The sequence below is a fragment of the Canis lupus genome, chromosome 36 (assembly GCF_048164855.1).
Source record: "Canis lupus baileyi chromosome 36, mCanLup2.hap1, whole genome shotgun sequence".
Lineage (NCBI taxonomy): Eukaryota > Metazoa > Chordata > Mammalia > Carnivora > Canidae > Canis > Canis lupus.
This window is the reverse complement of record NC_132873.1, coordinates 11,718,274-11,734,938: the sequence shown is the minus strand read 5'-3', so window position 1 is coordinate 11,734,938 and position 16,665 is coordinate 11,718,274. Positions and strand designations below refer to the sequence as shown.

At 34.3% G+C, this 16,665-nt stretch overlaps 1 protein-coding gene across 8 annotated transcripts in view; it reads right to left on the bottom strand.

Moving 5' to 3' along the window:
- Positions 1 to 16,665, bottom strand: part of ERBB4 (erb-b2 receptor tyrosine kinase 4) — a 1,106,221-nt gene that overhangs the window by 166,294 nt on the left and 923,262 nt on the right. For all 8 annotated transcript variants that reach the window (XM_072813218.1, XM_072813222.1, XM_072813216.1 and 5 more), the window contains one exon: positions 285 to 470. In XM_072813218.1, coding sequence (XP_072669319.1) covers positions 285 to 470 — 186 coding nt within the window. The remainder of the gene's footprint in view (positions 1 to 284; positions 471 to 16,665) is intronic.

Genomic DNA, 16,665 nt, shown 5'->3' with positions numbered 1-16,665 from the left:
ATTTGGTATAATACTTTTTTTCTACTGACCAGTAAGCTAGCTGTTTTGGTATCTGGTCAATATAACACAAAAAGCAATAAAACAATAAAAAAATATAGATATATGATGCATTTGATCTTTGGTTTCAGTGCATATACTTTCCTATATCTTCCAATATAACAAAAATAATTTATTTTATTTAAATATATTAAAACACTAGACAGACTTTCCAATACTCATACCATTCTAAATTAGGAGAAAGAAAGCTAGGAGAGTTATTTCCATGGGAAATGATAGGCACTTACCTTAGCTATCTGGACACACCAGTTAAGCAGCAGCTGGGATCCAATGTTATCCTTGTGTTCATGGACATAATCCAACAGGCAACCATGGGGCATAAGCTGTGTAACCAGCTGAATGGTTGGGCTCAGACACACACCCAATAACCGGACTAAGTGTGGATGGTCCATACTTGCCATGATCAAAGCTTCCTATAAAAAACAAATAAATAACACCATAATTTTAACTCAAATTTCTTTACAGAACTATATTAGTGGTGCTGATCATAATTTTGAAAATGTGCTCTCATTCAATGGAATCAATTAAAAATGAGAAGATACAAATGCAGCTATAATATTCTTAAAGTGATTTAATTCAAGTAAAATTAAGTAACAAAGACCATACATCTATTAAGATGGAAAATTTTATAGAATTAAATGCATATAAAACTAATATTAGTGTATTCTCTTTTGTAAGATGGGCAATATTTGATTTTATTTATTGCTAAGTTGATACTGAATCCTAACTTATACTGTAGATTTTTAACTTTTGATCTTTAGTTCTAGAATACAATAATCTATACAAGGGCGGTTATTTGCACATAGTATTAGGTGATTCAAAGTTAAGTCATCCATTATTAATGTGGATTCAGATAGCATATACAGGTGTAATTTATAAATTATATATATATCAAAACTTAAACAATTACAAGCAATATACCATCATGGACTTATGTAGAAAAATAAACCTTTTAGTAAGACATTTTGTTCCATAACTTTGTCTTTACTCAAATTTATTCCATTTCCAAAATTATAAGTGATGTATTATTCATAGAATCATAAAATTTGAGAGCTGAGTGAGACTATAAAAAATTGTCTACTCCAACTTTATCATTTCATAAAATGAGAAAACAGCTCTAATTTCTTTATCATAATCATGTCACTTTTGTTTAATGAAGATAAAATTGGACATACGATAGTTATTTAGTGCATCTTAAAGTTAGCTTCCAATTAAAAGTTAAGTCTCTTTACTACAATTTGAAACAGATGGGACCTTACATACAGACACACACACACACACACACACACAGACACACACACCAGGATCGGCACACATACGGCAATTTATTATCAATCAGTTTACCTACACTGAATCCATGCGAATATTTTTTGTAGCACTCTTGACTACAAGAATTTTGATTTTCTGTGACTGAAATTTTTCAAAACAAAAAATTGAGGACTGAAAGCTACACTGACCTTTTTTTTAAGATGGCATGGCAGATCGAACACACAAATTTATTTCCATTTCTTCTCAATTCCACTATACTAATAATGAAGGGATTAATAAAGAGGGTGACATCAACAGTCACAAGGAGGAGGCAATAAAGAGAATACTAAAAGTAGGAAGTGGCGTACTAGTAACTAATTTAGCATATGCAAGATATCTGAAGCCTAATGTAGCAGGTAGGGAAACTGAGAAGAAATCCAATTTACACCACATGTGTACACCACCAAAGGCTCAAGTAGTGTTAGCACCATAAATCTCTGAAAATGGAGCAAGATTATTTCAAATAATCCTGTATTTAGGAGGCACTTAACACTACAGATCTCCTCCCCTCCAGTAAAAAGATTGTAGACTATGGATATTAAGCAAAATGGAAATATAAGTACTCTGGTGAAAGAAGTAGGATTATGTAGATTTATATATGGAGAAAATTGGGGCCACCTTCCAGTTCCTTCTCCCAAATAGAGCTACAACTTCAAAATTCTGAAGCTTAAATTGTTTAAACTTCAAATTCCAAATCCAGCAAAATTTCAATTAAGTGAGTGAATATACAACATGTTCAGGCATGTCTGTTTTTAAAAAAACTTATCTCAGGGGGGCTCCTGGGTGGCTCATTCAGTTGAGCATTGGACTATTGGTTTCAGCTCAGGTCATGACCTCAGAGTCATGAGATCAAGCCTGGCATTAGGCTCTGTTCTCAGTGGGGAGTCTGTTTAAGATTTTCTCCCTCTGCCCTACACCCCCACTTATGCTCTCCCCCCACCCCTCTCTAAGATAAACAAATCTTAAGAAAAAAAAAAAACTTATCTCACATCTCACATGCTTCCTTCTCTGTTAGATGCACTCATTAAATAAGAAGGGGGCAGTTAAAAGAGTACATTTAATTAAGGAAACAAAAAAAATGACAATGAAGGGATATTCCAGAATAAAAGCTATCCAAGAGACCAAGATAGCAGTCATTCTAGACTGGAGTGGGACATATTGATCTGGAAAAGATGATCCAAGAAGATGGAGATGATAGAACACCTAATGAGTTTAAAATACTCTAAGAGTATGTATATTTAGCAGAAGCTGAAGGTCAGATTAGTGATTGATTCACAGAAAATTAAGCAAAAGTAAAATGGAGAAATTGATTTGATGTAAAGTACAAGACATAGAAGAAAAGAAAATCATGTGTTCACTATGGAGCGTGGCAGGGAATAGTTATACAAGCATAAGGCCATAAATACAAAATGTTGATATAAGCAAACACCATAGGACTATCCTGAAAAGTGAAGGGAAGTATACTATACTTCTGCAAGGCGGTGATGGGAAGAAAGTTGTTCATAGTGACAAGTTAGTATATGATGCCTAACGTGGAAGAATCAAGAGTTGGCAGGGTAAGCGTAATGTTTATACATAGAGTTAAGTGGAAAAATAAATCGCTGAGAAATTGAAAGTGATTACTTTGGGCAATGGAAACCAGGCAGTAAAGGGAGGGGAGAGGCACCCTAGATTTCTGTCTCTTACTACTCGCCTTGTAGAAGTATTTGACTTTTATTATTATTATTATCTTAGAGCTATTTGAAAGGACATTAACTTTTAATCTCCACTACTATTTTAGTGGTGTTGCTTTCAGCTGAGTCTAAAGGTTATTCACAATTATGGGATATTTCTGATGGAGTATATGGATTTACTTGATCCAGCTGGGGTTTTAGGTGAGGTAACAACAATTTACTTTTTTGAGTAAGGAAGAGTGGGGCAGAATGGGCAAATGTCTTTGAGAAAGAAGAGATACAAGTCCAAACAGAAACAATCAGCTGGTAAAAGGGTGTCAGCCTGACTCAAAAGACTTTGTTTTTGAGTGTGGGCGGAAGCTGAAATTGTTATTTTCCAGATGGCTTCCCAGTAGGGAGTGCTGCAATTCATCCTTCCTCAGCAGCCCCAGGGAACCAGAGCCATAGGGTAGGGGAGAACCAGTTTCTATGCTTCCTTGCTGAGCCCACCACCATAGCAACGCATGGGGACTGGCAGCCCAGGGAACGCTGAGGTGCATCACCTCTGGCAAGGACACCAGCATCCTCAGGTGGTACCAGTCAATGGTGGTACCAGTCAGTGGTACCAGATGTAGAACCTCTCTGGCTCAGAGAGAAGACCAGCTCCACATGGGGGCCAGGCTGGTAAAGGAAGGACACTGCAGATGTCACAGGAAGACTGCGACTGGGACATTGGCTCATAGGTACATATGAGGCACCCAGCGAGTGCCCAAACTATGTGGGGAGTCTTCTTTAGGGGTCGGAGTTTCTGCATAATCAGCAAAGCCAGAAATCTGAGTTATTGCTATGAATATGGCCCCATCTGGATCCAAAAGGTAGAAACATTTTGGTTTTATTTACTCTATATTTTAGTACACATTTGAAATAAAGCCTATCGATGTAGTTATAAGGAGAGCACAGATAAGAATGTTAGCCAAGTAATACTGTATTGTTATAATTAATTGATTATTAACATTAATAATGAAAGTATAAACCAGAGGGTTCCTTCACTGAATTATGATAATCGCACATATATACACATATACACCAGCAAATAAGCAAAACATAAATTAAATATCTAATTTAATGAAGTACCAAATTAGATAGTATCTAATTAAATTAAATTTACACTGATTACATTTTCTCTATTTCTTTTCTGGTGGCTTTAGGTCTTTTACGAGCTTAAGTGTCACCTAGGTTTGTCATTACAGGTAGCTATCCCTGGCCTCATTCCCAAAGAATCAGGGCTAGAAGTAGATCAGGAATCTGCATTTGCAGCAAGCTCCCCAGATGAAGCTCCTGTAGGAAATATGAAAATTGAGGACCTCTGGAACATTGCATAAGATGTACCTATAATCCATTGCAAAAATAGTAACTTGTAATTATGGTCTGATCCCCATTATAATACTAGAAGCAGTGAAAGGATGTAGTAATTTTCAGCTGTAAAAGGAGAAAACCAAGGCCTGCTGGGCTTACTGCCCAGATACTATGATAAGTAGCAGGATTGGGTTTAAGATTCAGGATTTCTGATTCTTAGTGCAGTGCTCCTTCTTACGATACTGTACTTTATAAATTTTAGTTCCATCAGCACTTCACACTGTAGATGCTTATGTTGTTAACAAGACGACAGCTCCAAACAACCTGACATTAGTCGTAACTGAAGAACTGGATCAAATTATACTTTATTTCCTGAGGAGCAACTAAAATCAAACAACAAATTTGCACTAACAGGTAAACTGCCATCACTTATAAAATGCTTTCCGAAAAAGCCAAAGAAAACATATTTCTCTTGTTTCCTAAAAGTATTATTTGGCACAGACCATTTCTTGAGAAAGAAAAATGATGAAATTTAAGGTAAAATAAAGATATGGAGGTTATTTCAGGCTTCTTTTTTCAGGATGAAATACATAAACAATTTTTTTTTCTTTTACAACTCTCAGTACTCCCATCGTTACAAGGAGTAACGATAATTCCATTCTAAATATGCATGCGAAAAGTTTACATCAGAAGAGTGTAAAAAAGTCACATGAAAGTTCTCTTTTAAAAAATCTATTAGTAAGTCCTGGCAAAAAAGCTGGGGTTGTATTAAGGAAAATTGCTCATCACACTACAAAGAGTATTTGAAACCAAATTGCAGAGTATTTGCATAATAGTTCTCTTTTTTTGAGAAAGAAAAGATGAACAAGACACTAATTGTAGGTTTTATTTTTTTCATAAAGGAAATAGCAGATGGCTTTTTTGGGGGATAGGGAAAGAGATAAAGAAAAGAGAACGTGGATTCATTTAGAGTGATGAGTGGGATGGAAAGGGAAAAAAATTCCAATATTTTAATAATGGAGTGTTGGATTTCAATAAATTGCTCTGTGTTGAAGTTAATAATGTCCCCTGTTACCTATCTCCGTGTGGGCCTATGGAAGCAATTTTGGAATCTCTGCTGTTGTCACTAGAAAATGTCACCGAAGGCCATTGGAATAAATGCAAGTTGACAGGTGCATTATCTATTTTTTTTCAGAAATAAAATTAGTTTCTTTGTTTTCCCGTTTGCTTTATAAAAAAATTTCTTGTAGGTGAATTAAAGAGTTTTCTCACTGGACAGAGGAGAAGGATGTAACAGGTGCTACACTGAAAACTGTAAAGCCAGAACATTTTTCTTTATAATGAAGTTGTGGTTTGAATAAGGACATTTTTAAAAACTATCAAGGGACGACCAGGGCATAGACAAAAAGCTCTGAAGCACATGTGCTATTACTCTCTTGCCTATGCCGTTTGTTCCTCTATTTGTGTCTGAAAGGAAAGACATTTCTGTACAATAATAAAAGTAAGCAACACCATTTGTTACATTAAGGTACCATCCTGCCCAGCCTTCAGATGTTTATACCTTGCCACTTAAACTTGTTTTCTCGCTCGTGTTGGTTAGTGGCTTCACAAAAAAGAAAAAAGAAAAAAAAAAAAAAACATATGGCCAGTGATAACTTATCAGCGCTTCTGTTTTTTAAAAATGTTAACTTCAGCCAAACTTTCACTGTTTCATTATGTCTATGGACCATTACTTCAATACCCTCCAGCTGAAAATGGGTAAAATCTCCTTGCATCAGGGATAAGGAAGATTTAAAAAGAGGATAGAGGAAAAGAAAAGACAGACAATTAATGCAGACATAAAACTGTGTTTAATGCAACAGTCAGCAGATTTGTGAACGCTTGGCACAAGTGCCTCTCTTAAGGATGGTGGGGGTGATGGGGGTGACGAAAACAAAGGAGATAATGCTTACGGCAGTGATGAAAGATGAAATAAAATTATTGGTCCATAATAATGTTTTACAAACATGTTTCACTGCAGATGGTATCTAGATAATAAAATAAATGAAATCTGCATCTGTTTCCTCACATCTAGAATAAATAATAATTTACTTGTGTGAGTAGGTGAGCAGCAGCTAGACAGACCGAACTGACATGTCATTAGGTTTACGTGTGCCCACATTGCCGGGTGGGCTCAGCACTCTTTTCCATTCTCTGCCATCATTTGGGTGGACATGAACAATCAAGATTCGAATCCTTCTATCTCTTGGTGTCCAAAGTCTTCCATCTCCATTCTCCATGGTCACCCACTGAGTAGCTGGATCTCACGCTGAGACACTACGAACAGCGCTACACAGCAAAGAACTTCATGAGCAATTCTACTCTAGGTAGATACCTACTTTCTGGCTGTGTTTCCCACCTTCCCCTACTCTTAGCTACACTGAATTCCCCTCATCCTTATGTTTTCCTGCCCCTCTGTTATACATTTACTCACTTAAAAATATTTACTGTGGATCTGCTATGTGCTTGCCACTGTTACTGAAGTTGGCTCTACAATACCATCTCCACCTCATGAAGCTTTCCCTCTGCTGGGAGAGACAACCAATATGCAGGAGAGACAAATCAATATAAAGCAGACATATATGTATTTATAAATCATATTAAAGGTTATGGACAAAATAAGTAGAATATTGTAATAGATAATAAAATGGTGGCTGCAGAGCTACTTTAAATAAGGGTACTCAGGAAATGTGTCCTGAGACCTGAATTATGAGAATAAGCCAGACAGACAAATATAAGGGAAGAGCATAAAGCCAGGTGAATTTGGGAATCTCTGAAAACTCTCCAGTGTCTAGAATTTAGCAAGAATGTGATGGCAAGGAGATGGGATCGGAAATGCAAGTGGAGGGCAGATCACGAAAGGTTTTGCAGTAGTGGAAAGAAGACAGGATTCATTCATTTTTTTGAGCATGGGCTTTCCATTATATTTCCCACTTGCTATCTTACCTCATCCCAGGAATCAACCCATATTTCAAATGCCTTCTAGTCATCTTGACATAGATACCCTACTGGACCTCAGATTTAAGGCACAAAGTAAATTATTCCAAAAGAGCTTTTCTGCTAACTGCTAATTTTGTAAATTTCAGAAACATTTTCTAATTTGGTTTTTGAATCTTGGATTCCTATCTGGCATTCTTTTCCCATTGTTTTACATTCTACTCATATCAAATATTTTGCCAAGTCCTATTCATTGTTTATTCAAATGGAATAACCTATATAGTTCTAAGTATTTTCCTTCTGACCCCTACTTAAGTTCAGACTTTCATCACTACTGTAAAAAAAATACTGTTTTTTTATTTTACCTCCAGTCTATTTTTGTTATAATCTACAAAAATTTCCTAGGCATTCTGTGGTGCCACATAGAGAGCTTTAACATTGCATGTATTCAGTAAATCACTGTAGCAGGCTAATAATTAATCCTAACATATGTCCACACTCTAATCCCAGGAACCTGTCAATATCATCTTATTTGGAAAAAGGAAAAATTGTACAGATACAATTAAGTTAGGGATTTTGACATGAGGAAATCATCCTAGATTATCCATGTGGGCCTTAATGACATTAGAAGTGTCCTCATAAGAGAGAGGCAAAAGGAGATTAGATACAGATACACGGAGGAGAATGCCACATGCAGAAGAAGGCAGAGATGATGATGATGCAGCCACAAGCCAAGGAACAACTGCAGCCACCAGAAGCTCGAAGAGGCAAGAAACAGATTTTTCTTTAGAGTTCCTGGAGGGTATTTCAGAAGTCTGGTCTCCAGAAATGTGATATAACTATTTCTGTTGTTTCAGTCTCCCGGTTTGTGGTAATTGGTTCGAGAAGCTACAGAATACTGATATAGTTACTATATTCTTTCCTTCCTGGTCTGAGTGAAGACTCCCAATCCTTCTCACCTCAATTCTTTAAGCAACTAAAACCAATTTATTGGGAGGTAAAGGTGAGATTAAATATAATTGCTTTGGTTTTATACATACTTAAAATTTTTTTTAAAGTTTTTATTTATTTATTCATGAGAAACACACACACACACAGACAGAGAGGGAGAGAGAGAGAGAGAGAGAGAGAGAGAGAGAGAGGTAGAGACACAGGTAGAGGAGGAAGCAGGCTCCACGCAGGGAGCCCGATGTGGGACTCGATCCCGGGTCTCCAGGATCACGCCCTGGGCTGAAGGCAGCACTCAACTGCTGAGCCACACAGGCTGCCCTCCACATTTTAAAAATTAATGTTGCTTCCAAACCTTATTGAATTTGGATGTACTATATTGGTCTAACCTAAATGGTGCAGATACTTTTTATTTAGAAGTTGACATATATGTACAATAGCTAACTTATATGGTATAGGCAAAGAACTTACCACAATGCCTAGAGGACTCTTAAAAATTCAATTACTATTACATTAATATTAAATCAATTATATCAATAGGGAATGTGATGGTTGAGTAGCAAAGGCATGGCCAACAGTCTCAGAAAAAAAAAAACTTTAGCTGCAGGGCAACTGAACTGGTTACTTTAATCTTTTGAGTCCCAGGGTGGGAAAATTTGGAAAGGAAGGCAAGAAAACTGACCAAAATACATCTTTTTCTGTCAGCCCTTTAGAAGCTATTATTTTCTATTTAAGCCCATGGAAAGCTAGAAGCATCTCCTTCCACCTTCAACATAAAGTAGTCATGAAAAGTTAGGAGAAGGCCAAAAGTAGCTTATTGAGTTGTAAGAGAACTTCAAAGACTGCATAAATCTGTTCTGTAACAAACAGTAGCTATGATAGCAACAACAACAGCAAATAACAATTGGGGTCAAAGTAGATAATAGAGACCAAGGGGTACTGGTGAATGCCTGTAGTTAGGGCAGAAACACTCTATGGCCTACTGATTAATCTAAGCAAAGTTACAGAAAAGGAAGCACAGAGGTGTCTGTAATTAACATTTCAGGTCTGATACGGAAGAACAAGCTCAGCAACGTCCAGCATGGATCCTCTGGAGAGGACACTGCAATATGCTATAAAGAATGAAAACACAAACATACTAGAACTAAAATAAATCATCCAAGGCTATGGATTCCACCACAAGGGGGAAAGGAATAATTATCAACTTCCAAATAATGTTTATTGATTTCGTTTTTTTCTCTTTACAAATGAAACTCAATCTCTGTAAGACCTATTTAATCTGTAAGATTCATATTTAGTTCAGCTATAGCTTTTTAGTTGCTAGTAAACATTATTGCCCCTCTAAAGTCATCTATTAAAAAGATAAATAAAGTTATCTATTAAATAATTGCATCAGATCATAATAATAACTGCTACGTTTTGCCGAATTGTGCCTGGCACAATGCTGTTAATTTTACATATGAACTCATGTAGTCTTCAGGACAATCTTGTCCAATAGATATTGTTATATCTAACCGATAAGGAGGCAAATTTGAGAAGGATAAGCAATTTGCCAAGATCCTAAAGTTAGTAAGTAGCCAAGCTGGGAGGTGAATCTGGTTCTCATTATATTCACAGTCAAGACTTTATCATGTTATCTCCTCAGGATCTATTAATGTCTGGGTAACTAGGTAGACACAGCAGATTTTGTGCTCATGATCTTAGTGTCCTGAGAGGAGTTATAACTGATAAGATAAACCCATTAACAGAATCTTTATGAAGTGACATTCTAATAGGTACTCACCTTTTTTTTTCTTTTTTTGCATAAATCGAGTACAACTTATCGTCAATTACTTAGAATTAATACATCAATAATAAAATGCTAAATAGTTTTTGCAGGAGGGGACCAAGACATGAGAGGAACTCATGTCTATTCTCATTTCTGCGTAGGATAACTTGTTTCTAGGAATGTTTGATCAATTATTTAAAAAAAAACTGAATTTGACTTAAAACATCAAAATCAAATAATTTTGGTAATAACTCTTATTTAGTCACTTAGGATTTTATGACTTTCTATTTTGTATAATTTGGGTTAAAGTATAATAATTATATTAAGTATAATTGAGTATAATAATATATATTGAGTATATATTGAGTATAATAATAATAATAATTGAGTATGATTAATACTCAATTCCATTTTCCTAGATACAGTACCTCCCTTAAAGGAAGACATCTATTGTCTTTCTAATTCTCAAGAACAATTTGTTAATTAAAGATGACTAGATTAAAGGCACATAACAACAAACAACTCAATAAAATCAGGGAAATCATTCCTTAATACCTAATAAAATATCTCAAATACACCTCTGATAAAGGAGCAGCTTGGACTGTGTTCTTTATGATTTACTCAAGATACAGAAGTGACTTTAATTAAGTCTTCCATTTTTCACTTACTCATCGCATGCTCATATAGGATAATTCATATATAGAAATCATTTGTCCTATCATTTATTTCTTTATCTCCTCTACTTTTTATAATGAACTTAATTATTACCATCAGATATATTAAATTTGAAACCATGATTTATATGCAAGTTCTTATATTAAATATTCATGTCAATGTTATTTTAATATTCCACACTGATCCTGATGTCAAGGACACTCAGAGGCAATAACCAGAAAAAGTCTCCATTAATGTTATTTATGCTTTTATGTTTTTAATATAGTAGCAGTAAATGATATTACCACCCACTCTGGCAAAATGAGTTAAAATGAACCCTGAAAGAAAATATATGGTCTCACAGAAGACCCGAACTGTTAAGGTATTTGTTTCAGGAGGCTATGAGTCAAAGGAATGTGTGGCTTTGTGGTTAGATACATACTGTGCAAGGCTAGAGAGTAGCAGTGGAAAAAGAAGTACCTCATAAAGAATCTCTGCAAGAAGGCATCCAATCCTGATCTGGCATTTGAAACCAGCCACTGAAAATTAACCAATATTTTAGAAATGGAACGGTATCTTAGATTTCTATAATGGCCATCCTAGAAAAGGTCAATTCATGGTCATTGCATTCATCATCAGCAAACTCAAACAGTAGTGCAGAGCACTACAATGCTTATTTTGTTATATATTACCTTATTAATAACTGTATGATAGTTTAGGAGTATTTACTGGGAATAGCTAGCCATTCTTTAATTCATTCATTAACTTATCTCCAGTACAGTCTAAGGGTTATTCTATACAACTTTTGTATCCTCCATGAGAGTACAAAAATTAAAAAGACATATATTCTACTTTCAAGTAGTTAATATTGTAATATTGTAGTAAAAGTCTTTAAAGTGAAGGGAAACTAGGTCATGGACATTAATAATAGCTATGATAAATATTTATGATAGAAGTTTTTTGTCATTCACTGAAGACAGAAGAAACTCATGTGAGAAAACAAAAGCTTTGCTGAGAAGAAAAATAGAAGTGTGGATATTAGCATGTGGAAAGAACATGCTGTAAAAGAATAAATAACATGGGTCAGATATTATGATGAGGAGAAAGAGGTGTGTGGACACCGATTCATGCAAATTCATTCCAGAGTCTGCTCTTTTACTAATTATGTGATAAGATGTAAGGTATTCACACTATTGAAAAATCACAGGGTCCTTGGCCCTATGGGGCTAAAGATCAATAATGCCTATATCGTGTAACAACCATTTCTTTTTTTTTTTTTTTAACCATTTCATCTAATATGTGCAAAAGGGTCTAACACAGAGGCTGGTACATAACAACATTACAATATAATTAGCTTCCTTTCCTTTGAAAATTTGGAAAGTGGGTAAGTCTGCATGCATAGGGAATACAAATAGATCAGCTTATATGGTGCATCCAATACAGGAAAGAATACAGTAAGGAGCAAAGCTGGAGAGGCAGGCTGGTTCTAGGGCTTGGAGGAACCTAAATATTACTCTGATGTTTGGATTTTATTCTTTCAAAATGAGGATCAACTCAAAATTCTTGCCCAAGAAACATAAAATCTAGTAGCACTGTCCTCAGGACCGATCATAGGCAAAGGGTCTGAAAACCAAGAGACTGAGAAGCTACTGTCCACGAATGAGGTAACGGGATCCTAGCAATGATAGTGAATCCTGAGAAATCTGAAATGAATGCTTAACTTGCCAAAGGTAGATATATTTTTAAGGGACCTTATGCTTGTGTATTCTAGTAGCTGAGCTTGGGTTTCCCACTTCAACTGTTCTTTTTGTTTTTTGTTTTTGTTTTAGCCCTTCAATAAATAACAGAATATTGAGGAATTCGTCTTGTGGATGGTGCAGACCTGGTCCACAAGTCAAGATAAAAGCATTTTTCTGTTCTTTCTGGACACAAATATCCTTTTTTAATCCTCCTCCCTGTCATGGGAAATGCTTTGTATCCAATACGAGCAGAATTTTGCTTCTCAGCATCTCTATTCTCATCATTCCCATAACTGGTTGTATTTTCTTCATAATCTACTTAATCCATGTGGATGAATTTCTTTTCCATCAAATTCTACGTGCGTGCTGGTCTGGCTCATGACATCATTCACACATATCCCTTGCCTAATATCGGCATAGTAATGACTTTTTGACCATTCCGCTAAATAATCCTGCAAAGGGCAAAATAATTTATGGTATTCAATAGTCAGTTTACTGTCTAATAATGTCTATTCTTTACAGGTATACACAGGGACAGCTTTCTGAGGGTACATGTTGTGACTTCCATCTGTGGTGTCTATTAATTGTTGCTAGGTACTTGCTCTATCCCTGAGTATGAGTATATAACAAACTCTGGAGCTACTCTACTAATCTTTTTTCCTGTTTATCCTTTATAATATTATAGCTTCCAGAATTTCTAAAATCCCCATGTAGAGACTATCTAATTTTAAGAATCTGATGACTGTGATCTAAGTCTTCATTCTAAGAACCAGACTGAACTGAGATGGAACTGGTACTAGAAGCCTAAATATAAGATTATTTTGAGAGCTAAAAATCAAAAATTTAAAGTCTCTAGTCATGATTATGAAAACTCTGGATTATTAGAAAATGTTTCTGTGGCACTTCAGCTCTCTAAAATTATTTGCTTCAGTCTGTTTCATCAAAGGAAGCAGAAAATTATTATTTATGATAACACTTACATAGGTTACTTACATTAAAATAATTCATATATTCAGAACAATTATTCATCAAATCTTCAAATGGTATGCAAAACCCACTTGTAAAAAATAAATTCTTCACTTTTTAGGTATTTTAATTGAAACTTATATCAATTAAAATTCACAGATGTTAAAACATGTTCTGGAACATCACAAGCTGAAATTTATTTCAATTTTAAAAATCATAGTATAGAGAAAGCAAGTATTTGAAGGTTCTTCTAAACCAATTTCAGTGATTTTTAAGTGCAAACTGTGCAATTAAATTTTAAGTGTGATTAAAGAAGCAATGTACTTGAAGATATCTGCAATATCAGTACAGAGTTATGGTGCTTTTTAACATTAAAGCGTTTTTGCACAACTAATATATTTTCTTTGAAAATGTGATGGAAATATTTAAATACTTCATTTGGTAGTTATTGGATGCCTTTATATGGCTTTGAAAATAAATACCTTCAGATATTCCAGTTATGAGCTAATAGTTTCTAACGGGACAGTGTACTTTTTGGAGAAAACATCCAATAATGGAATCCACTTGATCAATACACACAGAGATTTACTTTGCATTTAACATGTACCCAGCCATATTCGAAAAATAAAAAAAAAACTGCATATCACATGTGTTTGTTAAAAAAATGCAAGATGAATGAAATTTATAAAAATGTTTCTTATAGATATGACATGTTAATATAAACAATGCAATTGAGAAATGGAGATTAGAAAGGGGTCACAGAGGCTTTTTTTGTCAATTATACTAATTAATAATATCTTCTCTTCTTTTCTAGATCCTAAAAATGTTCTTAGGTTGCCTTTAATAGTGGAATTCAAACATATTAAAAGGCAATTTAAATGTCTATTTTTCATTTAGCTGTGCATTTCTTTGAGAAGAATAAAAAAATGTGTTATGAAATGAGAGATAGTACACTAGATAGTCTCCTTCCCCATTAATTTTAAAGTAATTGCAAGAGCAAAAGCCATGTCTGTCGTGCATGTCTGAATGGCCTCAAGGAAGAGCCAATTACAAACTGATATGTTTTCAACACACATAGTTTGCATATTTAATTCAGGTGTACCTCCACAAGGAAACATCTCTTTGGTTTTAAATCCATAACAGGTTTCAGATCAGCTGGTTATTTTCAAATTTACATTAGAATAATTACTTGAAATTTGGCGGGGTTTTTTTGTTACTCACAGGTGCATATATGGAACATTTGATGTTATAGAGGTGCATTCTATTGGGTAAACAATCATTTGTACATTTGAAGATAAATACGTTCATCAAGACCATGAGAATGGAGTACCAATATGTTTATAGCACAACATATACAATAAAGGCTAGGACTCCTATTTAGTACTTGCAAAGTACATTAGAGCACCTTAACATTTCTTTCCTAATCCCTGGGAAGAGTCTGATGTATTTTGATTAAGAGTATAGAAAAAATATATTTTGAGCACTACTAGTTTTCTGTATTACTGAATTTTAAACTTTTGTCCAAAAATCTGGATATAAACATTAAAATTGTATGTGCGAGTAAGGAACATGAAAACATACTTCATGTTTAGTTCTCATATAAAAAAAACACGGATACATCTATCCTGGCTTATGTTATAATGTTACAATATATAACATTAAATCTACTTATAGCAATTTCTCCTTCCTAATATAATACTTTCATAGATATATTTATATTTTCTTTTATTTTTTTAAAATACTTTATTTATTTATTCATGAGACACACAGAGAGAGGCAGAGACACAGGCAGAGGGAGAAACAGGCTCCATGCAAGGATTCCGAAATAGGACTGGATCCTTGGACTCCAGGATAATGCCCTGAGCCGAGGGCAGGCGCTAAACCACTGAGCCACCCGGGTGTCCCAATTTATATTTTCTTGTAAAATATTTTAGCCATGTTTATTTATTTGTGGTACTTCGCTTTTTTTTTTTTTTTTACTATTCAAAGTTAAATTCCTTTTACCATTATATTCCACATTAATATAATATATCTAAAAATTATAATGATGGCAGTAAGCTAAGACCATAAACTTACTTATTTAAACTAGGAAAAAAAAGAAAAAGATTCCCTCAGGTGTAGAATGGTTATCTAAGCCATATACACTAAACTTTTCTAATTATTTAAAATTAATTGATTAACAAAAGCAACATGTAGTCACAACTGACAGCAAAAATGACAAAAAAATGCCTCTGAGAAGTCATAATTGAAAAAAATCAGAATATCAATTATCAAATTAGAAATAAGATTAAATATTAAATTATTAACTTCAGTATGATATTTTTAATTTAATGCAGTTTGCAGTTATTCACAATTAGCCTAAATATACGCACTTGCTAAGTAACATAAATAATTGAGAAATAAAGCATTTGAACAATAAGTTTTAGTGAAAATATCTTCTAAAACTGTGTACATAGGTATCAAGTAAAGTGACTAAATGTCATTATTCAGGCCTAGTCTCTCTATTCTTAAATGTATAGAAAATAGAATAAATATTATTATGGAAAAGTCACTCCAAAATAAAGTGAAGATAATTAAAGCCAACTCTCAGCATCTGTGTCAATAAAAAGTTATTGTTGGTGAAAATAATCAGTTGTAGGCTTTCAGTTTAGTGGGGTTGGAATTATTTTAAGTATCAAAATACTTAAATTTCTGTAGCTTATTTTTGTCATAATTAACCAAAGCTCAAGAAATTTACTTCAAAATACTTGCCTTACTTTCATTATCTCTTCACCCTCTCTAGTGTAATGAAGTAGAATCTCACAAGTGAAATTTTCAAAAGCAATAAGCCAACACGAACTAAAAATACTAGGAAACTGCTTTCTAACCAAGACACAAGATTCAGAACACAAAAAAGGAAGACAATATATTTGATTTAAAAAATATTTATGCAGATTATGATATCAAAAGATATCAAAAGCCAAATGACAAAGAGGAAAATGTTTGCAACACTAATTATAAGAGCTAATCACTCTAATATGTGAAAAGCTTATAGAATTTAAGAAGACAACCAACCCAATTTAAAAAAAAAAAAGAGCATGAATCATAAAAGATAATTCTCAAAGAAAGAAAGAGCTGAACAGTATCATTTCACAGTAAGAGAAATGCATGTTAAGAGTACACTGGAAGTATTTAAAAGTTAGATATTTATCTGACCTCCCAATTTTTGGGGCGTTCCCACCACCTCTTGTAGTGGGACAAT